The sequence below is a fragment of the Prionailurus viverrinus genome, chromosome B3, assembly GCF_022837055.1.
Source record: "Prionailurus viverrinus isolate Anna chromosome B3, UM_Priviv_1.0, whole genome shotgun sequence".
Taxonomy (NCBI): Eukaryota; Metazoa; Chordata; class Mammalia; order Carnivora; family Felidae; genus Prionailurus; species Prionailurus viverrinus.
Window position 1 is genome coordinate 56,847,848 of NC_062566.1, and position 20,521 is coordinate 56,868,368.

At 44.0% G+C, this 20,521-nt stretch overlaps 1 protein-coding gene across 4 annotated transcripts in view; it reads right to left on the bottom strand.

The window, feature by feature from the left end:
* The window catches only part of MAPKBP1 (mitogen-activated protein kinase binding protein 1), a 55,269-nt gene extending 35,454 nt beyond the window's left edge, over window positions 1–19,815 (bottom strand). The window contains exons 1-2 of one of the 4 annotated variants that reach the window (XM_047864145.1): window positions 18,932–19,815; window positions 18,171–18,393 (exon numbers count right to left, since the gene is read on the bottom strand). In XM_047864145.1, coding sequence (XP_047720101.1) covers window positions 18,171–18,287 — 117 coding nt within the window. In that variant the 5' untranslated portion in view covers window positions 18,288–18,393; window positions 18,932–19,815. Of the gene's footprint in view, window positions 1–13,955; window positions 14,775–18,170; window positions 18,394–18,931 lie in introns of those variants that run through there. The other 3 variants (XM_047864144.1, XM_047864146.1, XM_047864143.1) reach the window with 3 other exon arrangements.
* Between the last annotated feature and the right edge of the window lie 706 nt (window positions 19,816–20,521).

Consider the following 20,521-nt stretch of genomic DNA (forward strand, 5'->3'; position numbering starts at 1 on the left):
AAAAAATGTAGGGGCGCCTGGGTGGCGCAGTCGGTTAAGCGTCCGACTTCAGCCAGGTCACGATCTTGCGGTCCGTGAGTTCGAGCCCCGCGTCAGGCTCTGGGCGGATGGCTCAGAGCCTGGAGCCTGTTTCCGATTCTGTGTCTCCCTCTCTCTGCCCCTCCCCCGTTCATGCTCTGTCTCTCTCTGTCCCAAAAAATAAATAAAAAAAAAAAAGTTGAAAAAAAATGTATTTCTTAATGTGGGTCATTCTCAAAAAAGTTTGAAAATCACGAGGATGTTATGGGAGATCTAAAGACGAAGAATACATAGCTTCTACCCTCTACTCTCAAAATCCATTAGGGAAAATATAAAACAATCTGGTATGTGATAAGGGTCATAAGAAAGATTTATATAAAGTGCTCAAACAGGAGGAAAAGAAATGATTTCTGAACAGGATCAGGGAAGGGAAACAAGGAAGCTTTCTTGGAGGGTGAGATGGTATTTGACCATGGCCTTGCTTGCTGTGAGGGTAGGATCTTGACAGGTGGAAATACAGAGAGAAGGAATTCTCAGTAGAAGAAGCTGCATGAACGAAAGTTTGGCAGAAGGAAATAACAGAGCAGGTGAGCAATGATGAAAGCAGACTGTGTTAGGAGAGTAAGTCAGGAGAGGTAGACTGTAACCAGACCAGGAAAGGCCTTGAATGCCAAACTAAGTGGGGTTATCTGTAGGCTCTGGGAAGCCACTGAAGGGTATCAAGCTGGAGACACAATCAAAGCTATGTTTTGGCGATGATGTATATGAGACAATACAGGCAGGGAGCCCAATTAGAAGGCTGTTACAGTAGCTCAGATGAGAAGTAATGAGGATCTAGACTAGCATGAAGATAGTGAGAGCAGAAAAGACATGATGGATTCAAAAGTAATAAAGCAAATAGAATTGGCAAGCATGGCCACCACACAACTGTGAAGGAAGAAGACAGAAGACTCAAATTCTGAATCTCAGAGACAGGGAACATGAAAAGAAATGGTGCCAGGATCAGAAAGCAGACCTGGGTCTGGACAAAGGAGGAAGGATGGGAGCCAAGGATGTCTGTTTTAGACGTGCTAAATCTAAGACACTTGAGGGATATTTAGCAGGAATCACAAACATTCACTTTAGCAACATAAACATGGAATTAAATGCTTGGGAAAGAGATCAGGGCTAGAAATGGGCATCTCAGAAATACTCACATGGAGGTGAAAACCATCACTGAAAGTACAAGAGAAGATGGGAAGGGAGAGAGAGGCTAAGGACAGAACCATGGAGAACACCTATCTTTAGAGTAGGGATGCTAGGCAATTAGAGAGAAAGCAGGAGACCCAGGAAGCCAGGGAAGGGGAGAGCTCCCAGAAAAGAGGGGTAGTTGATAGAAGTGCCAAAAAGAAGTGGAAGAGGCACAAAAAGGACTCTCCAGAGTCTAGAGCCATCTGCCACACGGGTGGCACACAGCACAAAGTCCCAAGAGGCCCAAATCTCTAAACACGTGATCCCAGGAACCCTGGGCAGGGCGGTCTAAGCTTTTCTACTCGCTCTCTCTCTTTCTCTCTCATCCCTAGATCCGATCAGTCCACAAGAGCTAGAGCAGAGGCACTAGTCAATGGAAGATCCAGTCTGTGGAGCCAAGACAATGGCACTGCTAGAGAAGGGCTTCTTGCTTGAGCCCATGAACTAATGACTGGTTTGGATTTGCTCTTCTTTTCTTAGTATGAGAGGCCACTACAGGGAGCCTTCGATGGCAAGTCAGCAGCTGCTCCCTTAAGAAAGAGAACTAAGAGGCCAGAGCCACTAAAGACCAGGGTCATCTAGGATTTAGCTGATCTCAAATTGGTAAAGAAACTCCAGCAACTGGGAGGAAGTCGATCTCTGTGTTTGTTGCCGTGTTTTGTTGCCACCAATTTCTTTTTTCCCCCTTCTCTCTTTCTCCACCTCTCAATCCCACTAATACAAGTTATAAATACCTGAGTTAGAAGTCATTCCAGCCAAACCATGGGCTTGCTGTTTCTATAAACAAGCATGTCCACAGACCTGTCCATGGCAGAGCACTCTCCGCCTTTCCCTCCCTTCCCAAAGGTTAAGAATAACTATGCTTGTCTCTTGCCCACACACTACACTCTAATCTCACAAAGCAGATTCTCAACCAGATTCTGAGAATTGCTGCTTATGTAAAAGCCACAGAGGAAGCCCAAGGCCGACAGGCTTTGTGCAGAGACTTAGCCAGCTGGACGGAGACCCAGTGACTAGCCTGGGAAGGGGGGGCGGGGAGGCGGGTATCATGCCCAAGCTCACTCACTTCTGCTCCTTCAGAGTCCAAAGTGCCATCTGGTCAGAGGCAGGAAGGGACACGATGGCCACTCCAAGACTGTAGAACACATCTTGCCTCTTCACTCTGCTCCTGGTCTCTATCCTGTCCGGCCGATTTGTAGTTCCAATGTCTGTACCACAAAGGCTCCCAGAAACAAATAACTTCCAATATGACAGAAAAACCAGGCTCCCAAGCTTAGAGTTCAGCATTCGTTGGAGCTGAGCCAATTCTCTGGTGCTGGGATTAAAATAGCCTCAGCTTCTAGGAAGGTAAATCTGCCACCGCTTGGGAGGAGGTGACCTCTAGCCATAAACCCCTGAAGACTAGAGAACAAAGGTTCCCAACCCTGGCCTACCGATAGAATTACTCATAGGGTTTAACAGGGTTTGTTTTTTTTTTTCAGATATCAATCCTGCCCTATCTCCATCCCTTGCCTCCACAAGATTCTCAATCAATAGATATAGACTTGGGTTTGAGAATCTGCATATTCAAGCTCTCCAAGGGGCTCTAATAATCAGGTAGGGAACTCTTAAAGCATTTTGCCTTCTTATTTCCAAATTTCAGTCCCTCCTGGGACTAAGAAGGAAACAACGTTCCAAGTATTTTCACAAGAATAGCCAGACCCGAGGCACTTGGGTGGCTCAATCAATTAAGTGTCTGACTCTTGATTTCAGCTCAGGACATGATCTCACGGGTTTGTGAGATCAATCCGCTGTCAGCACAGAGGCTGCTTGGGATTCTCTCTCCCTCCCTCTCTGCCCATCCCCCACTGGTGTTCACTTGTGCTCACACACGTGTACTCCCTCTCAAAGTAAACAAATAAACATAAAAATAAAAGAATATCCAGACCCATGGGGTGTGAATGGTCTTATGCAGAGACAGGATCTACAGCTGTAAGAGCTATCCTTCACTGAATGTGTACTCTGCAGAAGAACTGTGCTAAGTACTTTACAAGATTATCTCATTGAATACCCTTGACAAGTTTTTGTTTGTTTGTTTGTTTTTCTTTTAAGTAAGCTCTATGCCCAACATGGGGCTTGAACTCATGACTCCAAGATCAAGAGTTGCATGCTTCAGCCAGCCACCCCATACCCTTGACAACTTTATAAAGGACTAGTATTATCTCCATTTTATAGATGAAGGAATCAGGTTAAGTAGTGAGTGCAAGAACCAGGATTTAGATCTAGGTCTGTCTGCCTGGTTCCAGAAACTTTGGTGATCTGAGGAGGAAGTTCAGTTTCCCCAAAACCAACAAAATGGTGCAATCTGTGAAAGAGTAAATGAGAAGTCACCATGCCTTTGTGGTAGCATCAGGGACAGGTCTGAGAACCAAGGAAGAAGGCAGAGGGCACAGGATGCAGAGGGCAATAAGGTCGCCTCCTGCTACCTTTAACATATTTTAAAACACTAGCCAGTCTTTTTCTTTTCTTTTTTTTTTTAAGTAGACTCCATGCCCAACGTGGGGCTTGAATTCACAACCCGAGATTGAGAGTTGCATGCTTTACTGACTAAGTCAGCCAGGCATCCCTATAAATTAGCAGGTCTTGGGGTGGCTGGTGGCTCAGTCGGTTAAGCGTCTGACTTCAGCTCAGGTCATGATCTCATGGTTCATGAGTTTGAACCCTGTGTCAGGCTCTGTGCTGACAGCTAGGAGCCTGGAGCCTACTTTGGATTCTGTGTTTCCCTCTCTCTGCCCCTCCCCTGCTTGAGCTCTCTCTCAAAAATAAATAAACATCAAAAAAATTTTTTTAATTAGCGTGTTTTATCAGTAGCCAAAATGGATCTAAAAAATGGGTTATGACCTCTCCTCACTGAATGGTGGCAGAGAAAAAGAAATAGAGGTCTTCCAATGTCAGAGTATCCCACCTGGTCACAGCTTGCTCATGTCCAGCCAGCACTAGAACCTACAGTCAACATGGACAGCTGACACTCACTTCCCAGGCAACGGACATTACAATATCAGAAGCAGGAGAATCCAATTTCGTATGCAAATGGCGGACAAGGTGAGGGCAGCATCAGACCTCAAATCTGAGTTCTGGAAACCAGGGCCTCTAGCTAAAGCACTCAATTATAATAAAACCATCAGCATCCACCCAAGTTCAAAGAGCAGCTTTAACAACACAGTGCCTGGTACAGAGCAGGCACTTCTCTCTCTCTTCCAGTTATCAGCAAGGCAAGGATAGAAGGTACCTCAATTTAAGCAATGAGAACAAGGGAAAAAAGTTTTTTTCCTCTCTAGAGTCAGTCCTCTCTACAGCAAGACCAGAACCACAAACAACGCTTTGTGAACTAAAAATCTGATCATCTGAAGAAGGGTCTGATCCCTCCTCATTCACCAACTCTACACGCCTGAGTTTTCTTAATCTCATGGTTTCCAAACTTTGTAACCAGGGAAAATACTAACTGTTCCTTATCTGGACTAAGTGTGCGAAGTGAATGCGTAATCTGGGTCAAAAAGGAGAATGGGGAGAACTCTTGGTACCCCGGTAATCATGCCAACTTGTGCCATGAGACTCCCCTGGGAAGAAAGAAGGTTTCTTCAACATGTTATTCTCTATAAAACGCTCACTTCCTTTCCAATCCAAACGCCAACACCCTGGATTAGGCCTTCAGCACCACATTCCTATATATAGCAATGGCTTTCTAATCAATTTCCTTACTGCAGACCCTGTCCTCCCTTCCCTCAACCTGTCAGAATAATCTTTCTATAGCAGAGCTTCGATCATGTCCCTCCCCTGCTCAAAAACTTTCAATGGCTCCTACTGCTAACTAAATAAATTATAAATGTCTTAGCCTAGCAACCACAGCTCTCTGTCAACTGATCCTACCTTTCTTCTATTTCCTACTACTCATCTATATGAATCATGTGCATTTGTCAATCTGGATTATTCACTATTCTGGAAAGGTGCTTTGGGGCTTTAGTTTACATTCTTATTCTACCAGGAATGCCCTTCCCTTCCACCACCCCCTACTGAAATCCTACCCTTCCTTTCAAGGACCAGCTCAAATATCACATCCCCTGTGACTCTTTGCATGATCACCCTGGCCAGGATGATTCCTCCCTCATTGGTACTCTTACAGAAGCACTTAATTTGCATCATTCAGAGATGGTATGTGCTACTTAGTACCTTGTACAGAAGTTCTTTATGGATCTGTCATCTCTCTCCTACTAGTCTCCTGGGAGGCAGAGGCTGTATCTACAACTCCATGCTTATAGCACAGCGCACAGTGTTTACTATGTATTTGTTGAGTCTATTTTTAATGCTTTAAAAATATTTGTGAAAAGTCTTCGATTCATCTTACCCCGTAAGTTCTTTAAACTCCTAGAGAATTCCCCATCTCTCACAGCCAGCCCTAGAAGGTGGAGCAGGAAGCAAGATTTTGATACCTTTCCAGAAAGACTGGGGAAGGACTGAATGGAATAATCCATGTGCTTTAAATGATTACAAACAAAACTGTTTTGTCCTTGACTTCAGTAAATACACGCACAGCATGGCTCTTCACAAATCTGACTTAAATTATAATTAAAGACTAAGTCTAAAAACATCAGAGATAACTTTTTAAATAAAAGTGATAATATTATTATTTTAAAAGAGTTTTACCTGTCCTTTATACTCAGAAATGGATGTAGCTATAAGCAGTTGTTCTGGATGTTGAAATTATGAATTTGTTTTCTTCCTTGTGTTTCTCTATACTTCTTGTGTAAAAAATCTTCTCAGAAAGCACATGCACTTCAGAAAGTATTAAAAAATATTTTGTTTACCAAAGCTAACCAAGGAAATATTTCTGGAAGATACAAACAATGGATTATTTCAAATTCAACAAGTTAATGATGAATTTGTGAGAAAACATTTTTATGTCCTGTTATTACTTAAAAAAAAACCCGAGTTTATTATTATTTCACATATATTTTTCACATTTGTGCATAATTTTGTGCTTGAATGAGCATAGATTTTTAAATTTAAATTTTTAGATTTAAATATGAAATACACATGTTTCAATTAGAGGATTTTATCTTTATTGGGTTTTTTTTTCTACTTACAAAAATAATACAGACTCACTGTAAAAATTTCCAACATTACAGAAATATAGAAATGCAGACAGTGAATGTCCACCATAATCTACTAACCCTCCCTGAGGTAACCAATATTAACAACAGTTTGGTATTTATAGCCTCACTTATTTTTCTATGCATATACTAACATACATGTTTTAACAAAAATATAAATAGTCATTAACATAAAAGACAGTTATACAATTTGCTTTTTGTCACTTAATATATCTTGAATACCCTTTCACATCAGTAACATCAGTACATATAGACTGACCTCTTTTCAGGAAGGTGAAGGTATTTCATTTTATGATGTATCCCAATGCCCTACTGATGGTTACTTGAATTATTTCAAAGATTACACTATTGTAAATAACACCAAAAAAAAAAAAAAAAGCAGTTATATACACGTTTGTGTGGTATGAATGTTTGCATAGAACAGATCCCTAGGACAGATCCCAGAATTGTAACTGCTAGATCAAAAGATATGAATCTATTAACTCTTCTCTTAATGGATATTACCAAACTTCCCTCTAGGAAGGCTGGATCAGTGTGCGCTCTCACCAACTGTGTAAGGGTACGAATGCACTTGTTTCCCCACATCTTTGTGGATATCTTCTTTAAGTAAACATTAAAGAGAATATTTCACTCTTATTACATTAGACACTTAAAACAATGGGTTATAAAATTAACACATTTTCACTCTGCCTTTGAATTCTTAGTCTGAAAGGAAGCTCTAGGACTAATTCATTTCCTGAATTATTTCTCAATACAAATGAATTGGCTCCCAAAGAAGAAAAAAGTTATCTTTAGAGAAGCTATTGCTCTTAAAAAATACGCTCATCACTCCAGTGGTTTCTCATCAGACATAGTAAATTAGGTAAATTAGGACTTTCATCCCCATCCACCCGTGGTTTACTGGTTTGACTTTTTTAGTTCCCAAAACTCATATTCATAGCCCTGAAATAATAAATTACACAGTCGTTTGTATAAAAAAAAATATTTGCAAAGCCTTCCTTTTGGTCAGGATTGTTAATACAAGTTAGAATATTGGCAAGAAAAAGGTACTGAGGATAGGTCACAATAAAAAGCTACACAGGGAGGATGATTCAATGCTGGAACAGGAGAGGCTGAACCTGCAAAAAAGAACTTCTCACAAACGGAAACTTGAAGGAATAAAATCTTGCCAGAAAATTAGAAAAAAATTCCTTAATATTCTAGAAATCCATGGACCCTGATAATATTAGCAACCCCTTAACAGCTATAAACTTATTTAGACCTTACAATGTGCTTTCACATTCATTAAATCTCCTTTAATCCTCACAACAGCCCAAGGAGGAAGCCATCAGTATTCTAATTTTACAAATGAGAGAGAAGCCAGCTCCCTCCCCCACACATGCACACACACGCCTGACTACTCAATATATGGCTGGCTCAAGGAAATGCAGCACAGGCATCACTTGGGAGCTTGGTAAAATTGCAGAGTTCTGGGGTAGGCCTGAATCTGAATCTGCATTTTAACAAGACCACTGTCTTTTGCCCCTACCCACTCCTCTGTCTGCACATTAACTCTTAGAAACCATGTTCGCTAGCCAGTTCTGGGTTTGCTATGAGGGAAAGCGTCTAAGACAGCTGCTGTGGGGCCTTTGCAAAAAGCCTGGGGAAGGAAGGACATCATGAGGAGAAAGGACGTGTTTAGAAAAGTCCGCAACAGGTTATATGTCATATGAAAACAATCTTAGATGTTGTGTGCTTTCCCAAACAGAACCTGACCAATGAGCATCAGGGTAACTAACAGAGGGAGGCCCATAGCCTGCCTGTTGCATACTTAGTTCTGACAAGCAGCTGCTTGCTTTTCTCCAACGCAGCAGTTGAGAGGTGGCAAGGGTCAGAGTTTCTGAGCATGCTCTGAGCTCCTCCCCCATGATCACAAACTGCCTGTGGGCTGCCCTCCACCCAATCCACCTGGCTTGGGGCTTCCTCTCCTCAGACTAACTGGGGCAGCTGCAGGAAAGCATGTATTAAGATCCCGTGCTTTTTTACCCATGATGTTATCATCACTGCCTATTTGAGAAAAGAAATCAAAATAATACAAATTTGAGATGAGGTGAGGCAAGACACTTGCTCAAGGAACTAAGCAAACTTGGAGCCTTTCAACCAGAGTCAGGTGGGCAAATGACCTCATTTTTGCTCTTTTTCATGTTCACTGAACTCCATTTGGCATCATCCAGGTTGGCTCCGGCACGTGGCATTTTTAGATCCAGTTTTTTCCCCATAGAACATAGGCATTTCAACTCAGCGATTCTCCACAGCTTCAAAGATACGGTCATTGTGAGTAGGGACAGGCACAGGAATAACAAAGAGGTGGAGTACAGAGAAAAAGGAGAGGTTTGGGGTAGGTAGAACTAGCAAGTAATCAGGAGTGTGAGCTACACAATCAACTGCCAACTAAGGGCAAGACAGGTTCAAGGGCCATGAATCCCACACACCCAAACAAGCAAGGCATCTGTTGGTCTCCACTGCACTCGCTCCAACCCCAGAGAGAAGCAGCAACTACTTTCAGCTTAAGGTCATCTAATGCCACTAAACTGCACCCTGTCAACTTGACATTCACGTACCCACAGAACCACAAGTTGAACTGTTCCTAATGGTACCACAAGGCAAGGAGTGAAAATCGGGAGTTGGGGTGAGAAGAAAAGCAAGGATGTAGAGGTATAAAGGAGGGTTACCAAGTGATGACTCCACAACAGTCTGAGAAATTCATTATATCAACTTTTATGGGGAAAGTTGGGGGAAAGGTGTATTTTTTCAGGTACTGCCCTTTTCCAAGCTGAACGCAGGGTGCAACTCTTGGCTATAGCAATACTAGGCATACTTATATGCTCAGTGTCACACTGTGCACATGAAGACTCCCTGGGAGAGGCACAGAATCAAGATTAAGTGTGGGCTGGGCATCTGGGTGGCTCGGTCAGTTGAGCATCCGACTCTTGATTTTGGCTCAGGTCATGGTCTCACAGTTATAGGATCGAGCCCCACATCGGGCTTGGTGCTGACAGAGTGGAGTCTGCTTCGGACTCTCTCTCTCTCTCTCTCTCTCTCTCTCTCTCTCTCTCCACCCCACCCCCGCTCATGCACATGTGCTCTCTCTCTCTCAAAATAATAAAACATAAAAAATATATATAAAGAAAGAAATTTAGAAAAAAAAAAAAAGATTAAGGTAGGCTTTGTAGTTAAGATAGCCGAGGTCTGAATCCTAGTCCCGCCACCTACTGGCTATGTAACCACCAGCTACCCACCTAACCTCTCAGCATCAGTTTCCTCACCTACAAAATGGTGACAGTGACAGTGTTTATTGTAGGGTGATGTAAAACATGAATGAGATAATATATGTAGAATGCTTAGCACAGTACATACATAGCAAAAGCCAATAAATGTTAGTTATTATTACCACTACAAGTATTATTATTTCTAGTATGATTTTAGGAGAGTAAGATAAGGAAAGGAAGCACTGACAACAGAAGTTGGAAAAAGTGGTTCCAGTAAGCACACTGCCTGAGAATGTTGAATAGCACAAATTCATAATGGATGGGGAAAAACAAGAAACTTGAAAAGCAAAAACATAGTCAAGATCAAGACCTTGGGATTTAAGTTAAAAAACCATATTAGGGGCACCTGGGTGGCTCAGTCGGTTAAGCATCCGACTTTGGCTCAGGTCGCGATCTAGCGGTCCGTGAGTTCGAGCCCCGCGTCAGGCTCTGTGCTGACAGCTCAGAACCTGGAGCCTGCTTTGGATTCTGTGTCTCCCTCTCTCTCTGACCCTCCTCCCCCATTCATGCTCTGTCTCTCTCTGTCTCAAAAATAAACGTTAAAAAAAATTAAAAAAAAAACAACATATTAACCACATAACACATAAACCTCATCTCCACCCTTACCTACCTTGATGACACTGTTAGCATCACATCCTCAGAAACTGCCAACACCTTGGTAGTGCTCCATTTCTTGACTTTGGGTGGTGATTACGTGGGGGACTATATTAGAATTACATACAATATTATATTATAATACTTCACAAACTTTCCTGTATCTGCTATACTTCATAATTTTTTTTTAATTTTTTTTAAACGTTTGTTTATTTTTGAGACAGAGAGAGACAGAGCATGAACAGGGGAGAGGCATAGAGAGAGGGAGACACAGAATCTGAAACAGGCTCCAGGCTCTGAGCTGTCAGCACAGAGCCCAACGCGGGGCTTGAACTCACGGACCATGAGATCATGACCTGAGCTGAAGTCGGACACTTAACCGACCGAGCCACCCAGGCGCCCCCTTCATAATTTTTTAAAGTGTGTTTTGTTTTTGAAGTGCCAGCACCTTTAACAGAGTCAGCTGAGTGTATGGGGAAATGAGCAGAGGCACCACTAAAGGAATATCAAACTCAAAGCGTGATGAGACATATGGGAAGTTAGAAATTGTAGGGCGCTCAGCATGAATGAGAAGCAATGTTCAAATCCAGGAGAACCTAAGAAACTCCCTTCTCAGGATTCCTCCAAAAGAGAATGTGACACAGTGGAAAAAAAAAAAAATCAGCCATGTGGTTTCACTAAGTGTTCCAAGATCTTAAGTAAATTTAAATCTCAGCTACGAAAGCAGGGGCAGGGAAGGGAAACCATCTTCAGCTTCATTCCAGTTTTAGTTAGAGATTAAAGTATATAAACTTAGAAATCTAGTCTAAAAAAAAAACAGTTTTATAGACCAGAGAAGCAACAAAAAGCATTACAAACATTCTGTGTGATAAAATGAGAGGGGGTGGAATTTACTCCCTAGAAGTCTAAGAGGAGATACCCATCCTGTGATGTGAACTCAGTCTTCTGTAAGTGCCCTTCAAAACAAGAGGAAAATGATATAGCCAATTAAGAAGCATTGTAGACTTGCTGATATAACTGTTGGGAAGAAGGAAACCAAGGTGTGGGAAATGTGAACACTCAAAAATACCAACCCTAAAGATCCACAGTGCCCAATGTGTCTGTCATACTCACTTTATTTCTGGCCCTCCCCTACCGGAGCTTTCTTTTAATTTTAAGAGGTAACAGAAGTTAAGATAAAACCTACAGGGGCGCCTGGGTGGCGCAGTCGGTTAAGCGTCCGACTTCAGCCAGGTCACGATCTCGCGGTCCATGAGTTCGAGCCCCGCGTCAGGCTCTGGGCTGATGACTCAGAGCCTGGAGCCTGTTTCCGATTCTGTGTCTCCCTCTCTCTCTGCCCCTCCCCCGTTCATGCTCTGTCTCTCTCTGTCCCAAAAATAAATAAACATTGAAAAAAAAATTAAAAAAAAAAACAAAAAACCTACAATGTGGACTCGATTCAGCAAACATCCAAGCAGGTGGGTTCTCACTGCACAACTCTACTGACAAGTGCTGTAAAAGGAAGCTGACAGAAAACCTGGCCTTGTCCGGCATTAAACAACGGAGCCCAGAGGAGAGACTTAACTTGTAGCAGTGGGAATGTGATGTATAATACAACAAATCCTACTGAAAACACTGTAGCTTGTTTTCTTACCAACATTGCAGTCAGCCATAGAGTAAAACCAACAGATACTCTGAGAACAACAATGCAACAGACCACGTTCCCAGAGAGGCTTAGTTGAATAAACAAAGTCCCAAATTTCAAGCCCTGGACTGTCTTCCAAACAAAGGGGCAGTGATAACAGCCACAAGCCCAACTTTAGATTCAGTGGGTTGACAGAGAGGTCACAGAAGTCAGGCTGATGGCTCATTTCTACCAACATTTTCTCACGAGTCAAGAAATGAAAACACACAGGTGACAAAGAGAAGACAGAAGTGAAGGCAGAGAAATCCCAATGGCCCCAAAGACATTCAAAATATGGGCAGGAAATAAGACAGTGACTCAAACTGATCCAACAGGGGACACCTGCCTTAAATTACAAGTGAGGGGGGAAAAGAAACTTGGAAAGCAGCAGTGCCGTCAGACTCTGAAATGAGTGAGACCAAGTAGATGAGGGAAGGCTTTGCAAGACAACTTACAGCCTGGGCTATTTTAGACAGCAAAGGAAGAGTTGGGCTGGTGAGAGAAGAATCCTCTCTCTCTCCAGTGAGAATCACTTTGAAGGCTGAGGGCAGCTGCAGGCACCGGAAGGAGAAATGAAGCGGAGATCAAAGGAACAAAACCAGGAGAACACCTCACACTTTTCATTGCACACCACCTGTTTTGAGGATCTCAAGACACTTTACAAGCCTTACTTGAGGAATATATCAGTGACAGAAGACTCAGCAAGAAGTTGCCCAAGGTCATTCACAAAGGCTGGTGAGCGGCAGGGCTCCTGCCCACAGGGGCCCTCTATCCTTTGTCATCTAATTGTAGGTGGGGAGCCCAGGGAGTGTGTATTAAACACTAAAAACTCTGGGTTCCTATGAGTGCCAAGGGAAGTGGGTAGTGGAATGGTGACATAAAAAACTGGCCAGGACTCAGGGATATTATCATAAAGTTTCCTATTCCTGCCCACAGAGGAAATTCCTGCTGATCTGTCTTAGTAAGGCAATTATCAGTTCCTCATATCTGACCCTACAACAGGGCAGTTCTCTCAGATCTATCTCTGACATAATAGTTTACAGAGCAATCCGTCTAAGACACAGTGGAGATAACTATTCAAGGAAAAGAGTATACTTAATGGACTAGCTTTCTATACCCTCAAGAAGCCTCAATGAGGACTTGGGTATGAAGCCAACAGACTTCGGGGTCCTAGCACTTAAGCCAGGGGTTCGTAACCCAGCAGTGGACTTCTGGTGGAGCTTAATATATCCACAACCACTAAACTCTATTCCCAGAGCTTCTGATTCCATATAGCTAGAATGGGGCCCAGGAATACGCATTTTTGAAATGCTGCACAAATATCCTATCTCACTGCTGTCCTGACTCCTCTCCTAAGTCGAGAGCCATCAAGCTTGAACCACTGATCCATGAATGCTTTGAAAATGAAAATGCTTCCCCACCACCAAGGAGGCAGATTAAAGAGTCTCAGGACTGGGGCACCTTAACTCAGTCAGTTAAGTGTCTGACTTTTGATTTCAGTTCAGGTCATGATTTCAGGATCATGAGATCAAGCCCCACGTTGGGCTCTGCATGGACAGCATAGGGCCTGCTTGGGATTCTCTCCCTCCCTGTCTCTCTGCCCCTCCCCCGTTTATGCTTGCGCTCATGCTTACACTCTCTCTCAAAATAAATAAATAAACTTAATAATAAAAAAAGTTTCAGTACTAATACCTGGACTCAAACACTAAGCAAAAGCGAAAATTAGATTATTGCCAGTTTTTTCTCTTCCATGAAAATCCCCTACACAAACTCTTCTTAGAGCCACGTATGAAAAGGCTCCACCATACAATGAGACATGAGCAAATTGTGGGGAAAAATGAGACAGAGAAAACATTAGAGCTGTATCCATAAAAACAGAGAACTAGAAGAAAGCTCCAAGTCATCTTGCCCATTGTTTTCAAAGGAATAATACATACCCCAGACTGGATAAATGGCTATTAAGGAGGAGGAGGATTTCAAAACCTCTTCACTTACTTTTTCAAAATCTAACGGCTCTCCAGCACAGGCAATCCTTTTGTATCCCTCAATGAAATCATGCCTGCTCGGCTTCATTCCATTTCTGTCCTTTGTTAAAACAGAAAAACGACCCAGCTCCTTCCACATAAAAATCTTCCGGAAGCTTGAAGAAAAGAGGGGGAGGGCTAGCTCCCCGGAGCACACACATGCTGAAGGAAAACACAGCCTCAGCTGAGATGAAAGGCAGAACTGACAACTGTACAGGATTTGAAGCTGAAAGGTGTTTACAACTGATAACTTTGAGTTACACTTCATCGAGACTCAGCAGATCTGGCATAAAACCTCAAATTACTCTTCTCCAATTCTATCTCAGTGCAGAGACTTCCTTCCCTTAGAGAAAGTTTAATACAAATCCCAGCTCTCAATTACCCATTTCTCAGTCAATACTCTCAACCCCCACTTCTACTGGCTTCATTTCAAGCTTCTAACCATATTTAAGCCATATTTTCAACTAGGTCTCTCCTGAATTAAAAAGTCTTTCATGAGCACTACCTTCTGCATATATGTACTTCCCCTTCTCACTTGGGCTCTTCACTCCTAAATAGGCTAAATCTCTACTTCTTTTTCAACATTACTCCTAATTTCAATTTCTCTTTAAAGAGGTCACAAATCTGCTCCTAATTATTTCCTATTCTTCTGGAATTCCACGTTTATCCCCACTATATTTGACATCATTCATTTATTCTTTTCATTCATTTATTCATTTAGTATTTACTGCATACCTTACACTATATTGTGATGTGAAAGAAATAAAAAGCAAGGCCCTTGACCATAAGAAATAAAGACACACAGGGGCACCTGGGTGGCTCAGTTGGTTAAGTGTCTGACTTTGGCTCACGTCATAAGCTCGCAGTTCATGAGTTTGAGGCCCGCTGTCAGGCTCTGTGATGACAGTTCAGAGTCTGGAGGCTGCTTGGGATTCTGTGTCTCCCTCTCTCTCTGTTCTTCCCCCACTCACACTCTTTCTCTCTCTCAAAAATAAATAAGGATTAAAAAAAGTAAAAAGAGGGGCGCCTGGGTGGCGCAGTCGGTTAAGCGTCCGACTTCAGCCAGGTCACAATCTCGCGGTCCGTGAGTTCAAGCCCCGCGTCGGGCTCTGGGCTGATGGCTCAGAGCCTGGAGCCTGTTTCCGATTCTGTGTCTCCCTCTCTCTCTGCCCCTCCCCCGTTCATGCTCTGTCTCTCTCTGTCCCAAAAAAATAAATAAACGTTGAAAAAAAAATTTTTAGTTTTTTATAAAGTAAAAAGAAAGACATACAGGGGTGCCTGGGTGGCTTAGTTGGTTAAGCCTCCAACTTCAGCTCAGGTCATGATCTCATGGTTCATGGGTTCAAGCCCTGCCTTGGGTCTCTGTGCTGACACTCAGAGTCTGGAGCCTGCTTCAGATTCTGTGTCTCCCTTCCTCTGCCCCTCCCCCACTTGTTCTCTGTTTCTCTCTCTCTCTCAAAAATAAATAAATATTTTAAAATTCCACAAGAAAGAAGGAAAGAAAGAAAGAAAGAAAGAAAGAAAGAAAGAAAGAAAGAAAGAAATGAAGACATACATAAAAGAACAATTAGAGATTGGTCCCAAGGTACGGGGCTACTCAGAGAAGGCTCTATGGCTCCAGCAAATATAGAGTTGGATCTAAAAGTAAGTGGAGAATTTGGTGAAAAGGCTACTTTAGACAGGAGGAACAATATGACTCAAAGCAGCAGGCTATCTGAGGTAAGAGCTCCATAAAGGCCCTCTGTCACCACCTTCTTTGCCCCCTACAACCATCCTCAAAGGCCTATGTCTTCTGGTCTTCAAATTTTATTTCAGAGTTAGTTATCTGTGAATCACAAGCTTTCTGACTGCTACCATGATTACCCACAGCCAACGCACATTAGAGCAGCTCACTAAGCTTTATACATCAGATCCTAGATGGACTGCTACAGGGCAGGCTTTTAGAGTCATCTTAGGTAGAGTCTTCAATAAGGAGTGGGGGGTGGTCAGGCATCTGTAGGGTCCTAGGCACACAAAGACAGCAAATACTTTTGGGTGCTAAAAAAGAAACATAAGCCCTCTTGCTGTCAGACTATTCAAGAGTCATTCAACTTCAGCTAAGTATTCCCCTCATTCACAGCTCTAGGACAAACAAAGCCATTTAAAGCAGTCAGAACCACTGAATTCCTATTTGAAACAGGGATGTTTAATGGTGATGCCACAAGGATTCTCTTTTTCACTGTCTTCCTAGAGAGTTTCTCCTCCTCTCTTGCCTCAGGACTCACAGTTCAAGCATCCCAAGCTCTCTGAAGTCTTTCCTAATTGCCCTAAGCTGATCCCTCCCCTGTGCTGCCCTTAACACCTCTAGGCTTACTTCTAAGACAAGCACTCAACATGCCATGTTGTAATTGTTTGTTTGTCTGACTAGCCACAAGCTCTTAGAATTATTATTTTTTTAAGTAGGCTTCCCGCCCAGGGCAGAGCCCAACACAAGGCTTGAACTCACAACCCTGAGATCAAGACCTAAGCTGAGACCAAGGGTCCCTTAAGGTACTGAGCCACGCAGGTGCCCCTAGCCACAAGCTCTTGGATGGCCAGGATATTTTACTCATCACTGATTCCACACATAACAGGCACACAATAAGCATTTGTTGAATGCATTAGTGATGAGTGATACGGGAAGTTTTAAAGAATGGTGACAGTACCTTCTGGATTCCAGACCAAAATTATAGTAAGTATTAACTTACTTACTTACTATTAACTAACTTACTTACTAATTCTTCAGTATTAACACTGAAGAATAAACTCCCATCATACATTTCTACTACCTATACCACTCTTGGCCAGAAAAAGAGGTCAAAAGATATGAGAAGATTGCTCTAATAGTGGTAGTCACTGTCAAGTTATCAGCCAAGAATAAGAGCACTTGCAGCACTAAGAATGATCCAACATAGTAAGTGAGTGAACACTGTCAAATCTAAGACAGTGTCTAAGTTCCAGGCACATACTCCTACCTCTGCAGAATACGAACAATGAACTCCTATTAGACTCCTAATATAGGTCACTATCTCCACTGCCATGGAACCTTATAGCCAATTTCAACTGAATTGAAACATCCTGCTGAAACATACAGGAAAGCTGTTCTCCCTCTGACCAAATCCAAGTAAGGTTCTGCTAAAGGACAGAGATCTGAACTAAGTCCTCCTACAATCCTGCCATGTTGTATATTAGTACTCTAAATCATTCCTCACTGGCTTTATTCATCTCTGAAGAGATACAGGCAAGGCAGTAAAATGCTGCTGTCTCAAATGCCTCTCCCTGTAGCAATCCTGCACCACACAAGGCTACTGTGTTTATAGGCTGCTAATATGACACAAAAGTCTAATCTGATCCTGTGGGAACAAAGTCCCAGATTCTTTTAGGGATTAAATGAATTTAGTCTACTTTTGTATTCCCAAAATTGTGGAGGCTCAACAAAGTTGAAGAAAGCATAAAGCCAATACTCAGACAAGTGAGGGGATGGAAAGGGACTAGGCCTCTGAGGAACTTCTGCAGCAGGGTGGGATGTGGCTCTTGGCAGAGAGTGAATGAGATAGGCATTGTTCAAGGACAAACCAGGAGGTCTGTTTTACTGGTAGATACCAGGCTCCTTGCATGTTATCATTCCTAAGAAGCCAAGAGGCTCCAGTTAAATTAATTTAGGTTTCTAGAAAAGGCAAATAAATTTGTTTTGACCCCAGGCAAACGCATTTACCAAATCAATTCCTCAAACTAGGTGTTCATTCTGCTACTCCTGTCTTGCATAACCTCAGCTGTGACACTAACACCTGCAGCTACATTAGTCACAACTCAGCCCTTCACAGGATATGTGGTCCCACTACCCTCTTCCAAGAAGGGAAACGGAGTCATCAATTATGAACTGGCTTCCCCAAGCACAGACTTAGTTTGTAGTGAGGCCACAACTGAATCCAGCTTGCCTTCCTCCTATTCGTCTTCATGGAGAAATCTCACCATGCCCACTGCTGCTTCCTTTAACCTAAAACCAAATCATTGTTTTCTTAAGGGGCAGAAATGGGCACACTTGCTCCTTTAGAGCCAACAGGAGCTTCTAGTTCTCCTCTTTCCTAAGAAAGAGGAAGGCAAAAGAGGAACACGGAGCAGAGGAGGGGAGGCTTGGAAAGGGGTGCTTCCCAATACCAGGACTCACCTTGGAGCTGAGGTCTTCTCGCCGGTTTCCTGCCTTACTCCTGCGTAATTTGATGGATGGGGATCGAAGTAGATTCTTGATCCGGCTGGTAATGGTTGACCCTTCCACAGCCATCATGATGAGGAGCCCCAGGGGACAGTTCCTGGCCCAATCTTGGGACTTGTCTCAAAAGCAGCACTGCCTTCCCACTCCACAGGTCCTTCCAGTATGCCCTCCCACTGACCTGAGATGGCAGAGGCCACCTTACCTTCTGCCTAGTCGTGTCTGCAGCTATTATCTCTAGGTATTACCCTCTCTCTCTCATACCTGCCTTCTAGCACAGCGCTGTTTGTTACATCTGAAGGACAAACCCAGAAAAAGGGGGGAGTGGGGGGGGTGGGGAAAGCCTGAGCTGCAAAGAAATGCCAGGCCCACGCCTGCCAAAGGCGTTTAGCCGGAGGGATGGGATTGGCCCTAGCAGGGCTAGTGGTTGGTCTGGTCCCCGTTAATGCCCAACTGTTCCCATGGCAACTGCGGTGTCTAAAGAAGGAGGCCGCCTAGGCCACTGAGGAGTCCCGCCGGGGGCTTTGGACACCTGAGCTGGCGGCCGTGGGGACACTCGGCGCGGCGGGGCTCGCTGTGGCCCGGCAACCGGTTCTGCCACGGGAGCCTCCCTCCCCCACCCCGACCCTTGGCCCTCCGCAGGAGACTGGACCCTTCTCTTTCACTTCCCTCAGCAGCCCCAGCTACTCGCCAGCGCCCCCGCTCGGGCCCAGCCTCACCAGCCCCAGGGCGCGGGGGCCACCCCGCTCACAGCGCCCTCAGGCATCGCGCTCGGCGATTTCAGCTCCGCGGCGGCAGCAGCAGCAGCAGCTATGGTGGCACGAACGGCTCAAAACGCGAACTACTGCCTGGGCCAACCTACGGGCTGGTGAGGCGGAGTCGAGGCGAGGGGGTGCGGTCTGCATCCAGGAGGGCGTTCTGAGAGTGGACCAGTAAGGCTTATGGAGGCGGAGCCAATGAAGCTAGGAAGCAGAGACAAGACTCGAGAACTGAGGGTTCCGCACAGGGCAATCGCGGGTATCGCTCCTAAAGGAAGGTCAACGAACGTGCCTTCAGAAGTGAGACAACCAGCCTTTTATGGTATTATCAGGCCTCGTCCTCCAGAGAACTGCACTTCCCTGAGTCCCAACAAGACATTAACCACGCCCCCATGGTGCTGCGGTTGGCATTTGAGAGGCCCGAGAGACCTTAGCCAAAACCAACTCCTTGCTCAAAATTACAAGATTGAGGTACAGCTTTAAGGGCCTGCTCCCATCGACCCCAAGCGCTGGGATTTAAAGCGGTTAGAATCGTTTCTGCTCACCGCCTTCCCGGCGCGTAGACCTGCGTGCAAATGACTCCTGAATAGCTCTTAAGATCGCTAAGAAGTGTTTTGAACTGGGCAACCTGATTGGCCATGATCGAAAAAGGGGCGGGAGATGACAGCCATGAACTGAGCTTCAGGTGTGCGAGGGAAGGGAGAGACAAGTGAAATGTGCCTATGAAATAACATGTTTCCTTTAGGCTCCAATGTCTCACCACGCTCTCTCACCTGGAGTTAACAGACTTTCTTGCTCCGGATCTTTTATTTGTTCATGTCAAGATTTGCTCCTTTTCCCTAGTACTGTTGCTTTGGCGAGGTCACGGTCAAGCTTGTTGGCACTATATTTAGTGATACATTTTTTCGAGCTCATCCTGGGGGTGCGGAGTGGCGCGCGCACAGAAACACTCATATTCCATAGGTGTCTCAACCTGAGTTTATTTCCTAGAAGCCTTTTGGCCTCATTGCTACTTCAAGAAATTACCTATGGAAAGGCTAATGTGAGCCAAAAGACTTGGGCCCCAGAGAAAACGTACACGGATATGTCTCACCCTATCCAAATCTTTGGAACCCCTGGGGGAGATGACATGTCAGCAAAAGGATTAGGACCCCTAAACCCATTCCTTGTATAGCCATTTGGCAGAGGTATGCGCTTGTGTGTATGGTAGCCATGTACTTAAAAATGAGATCCGCAAAGCTCACGAGTTGAAACAAAAATCAGGAAAGGCACCTAGATGGCATGAGGTTTCCTACCCTTCCACTACACACAAAATGGGATTTTCACGTTTACTTCTCAAATCTCAAGGAAAGAAGCAAGGGTCAACCACCAAGAGTATTAAATGGGGAGTCGGTTCTTTAAATTTCTTGCTACTTTTACCTCCAAGGGGGTAGCAGCCAATGTAACACTAATAAATAGTGCCACCTGCTGTCCTTACTTGTGTGCTACATGCCCCACCAACTGCTGCCTCCACACTCAAGAGTCTCCCTAATTCTCTCCAGATTTTTGTGT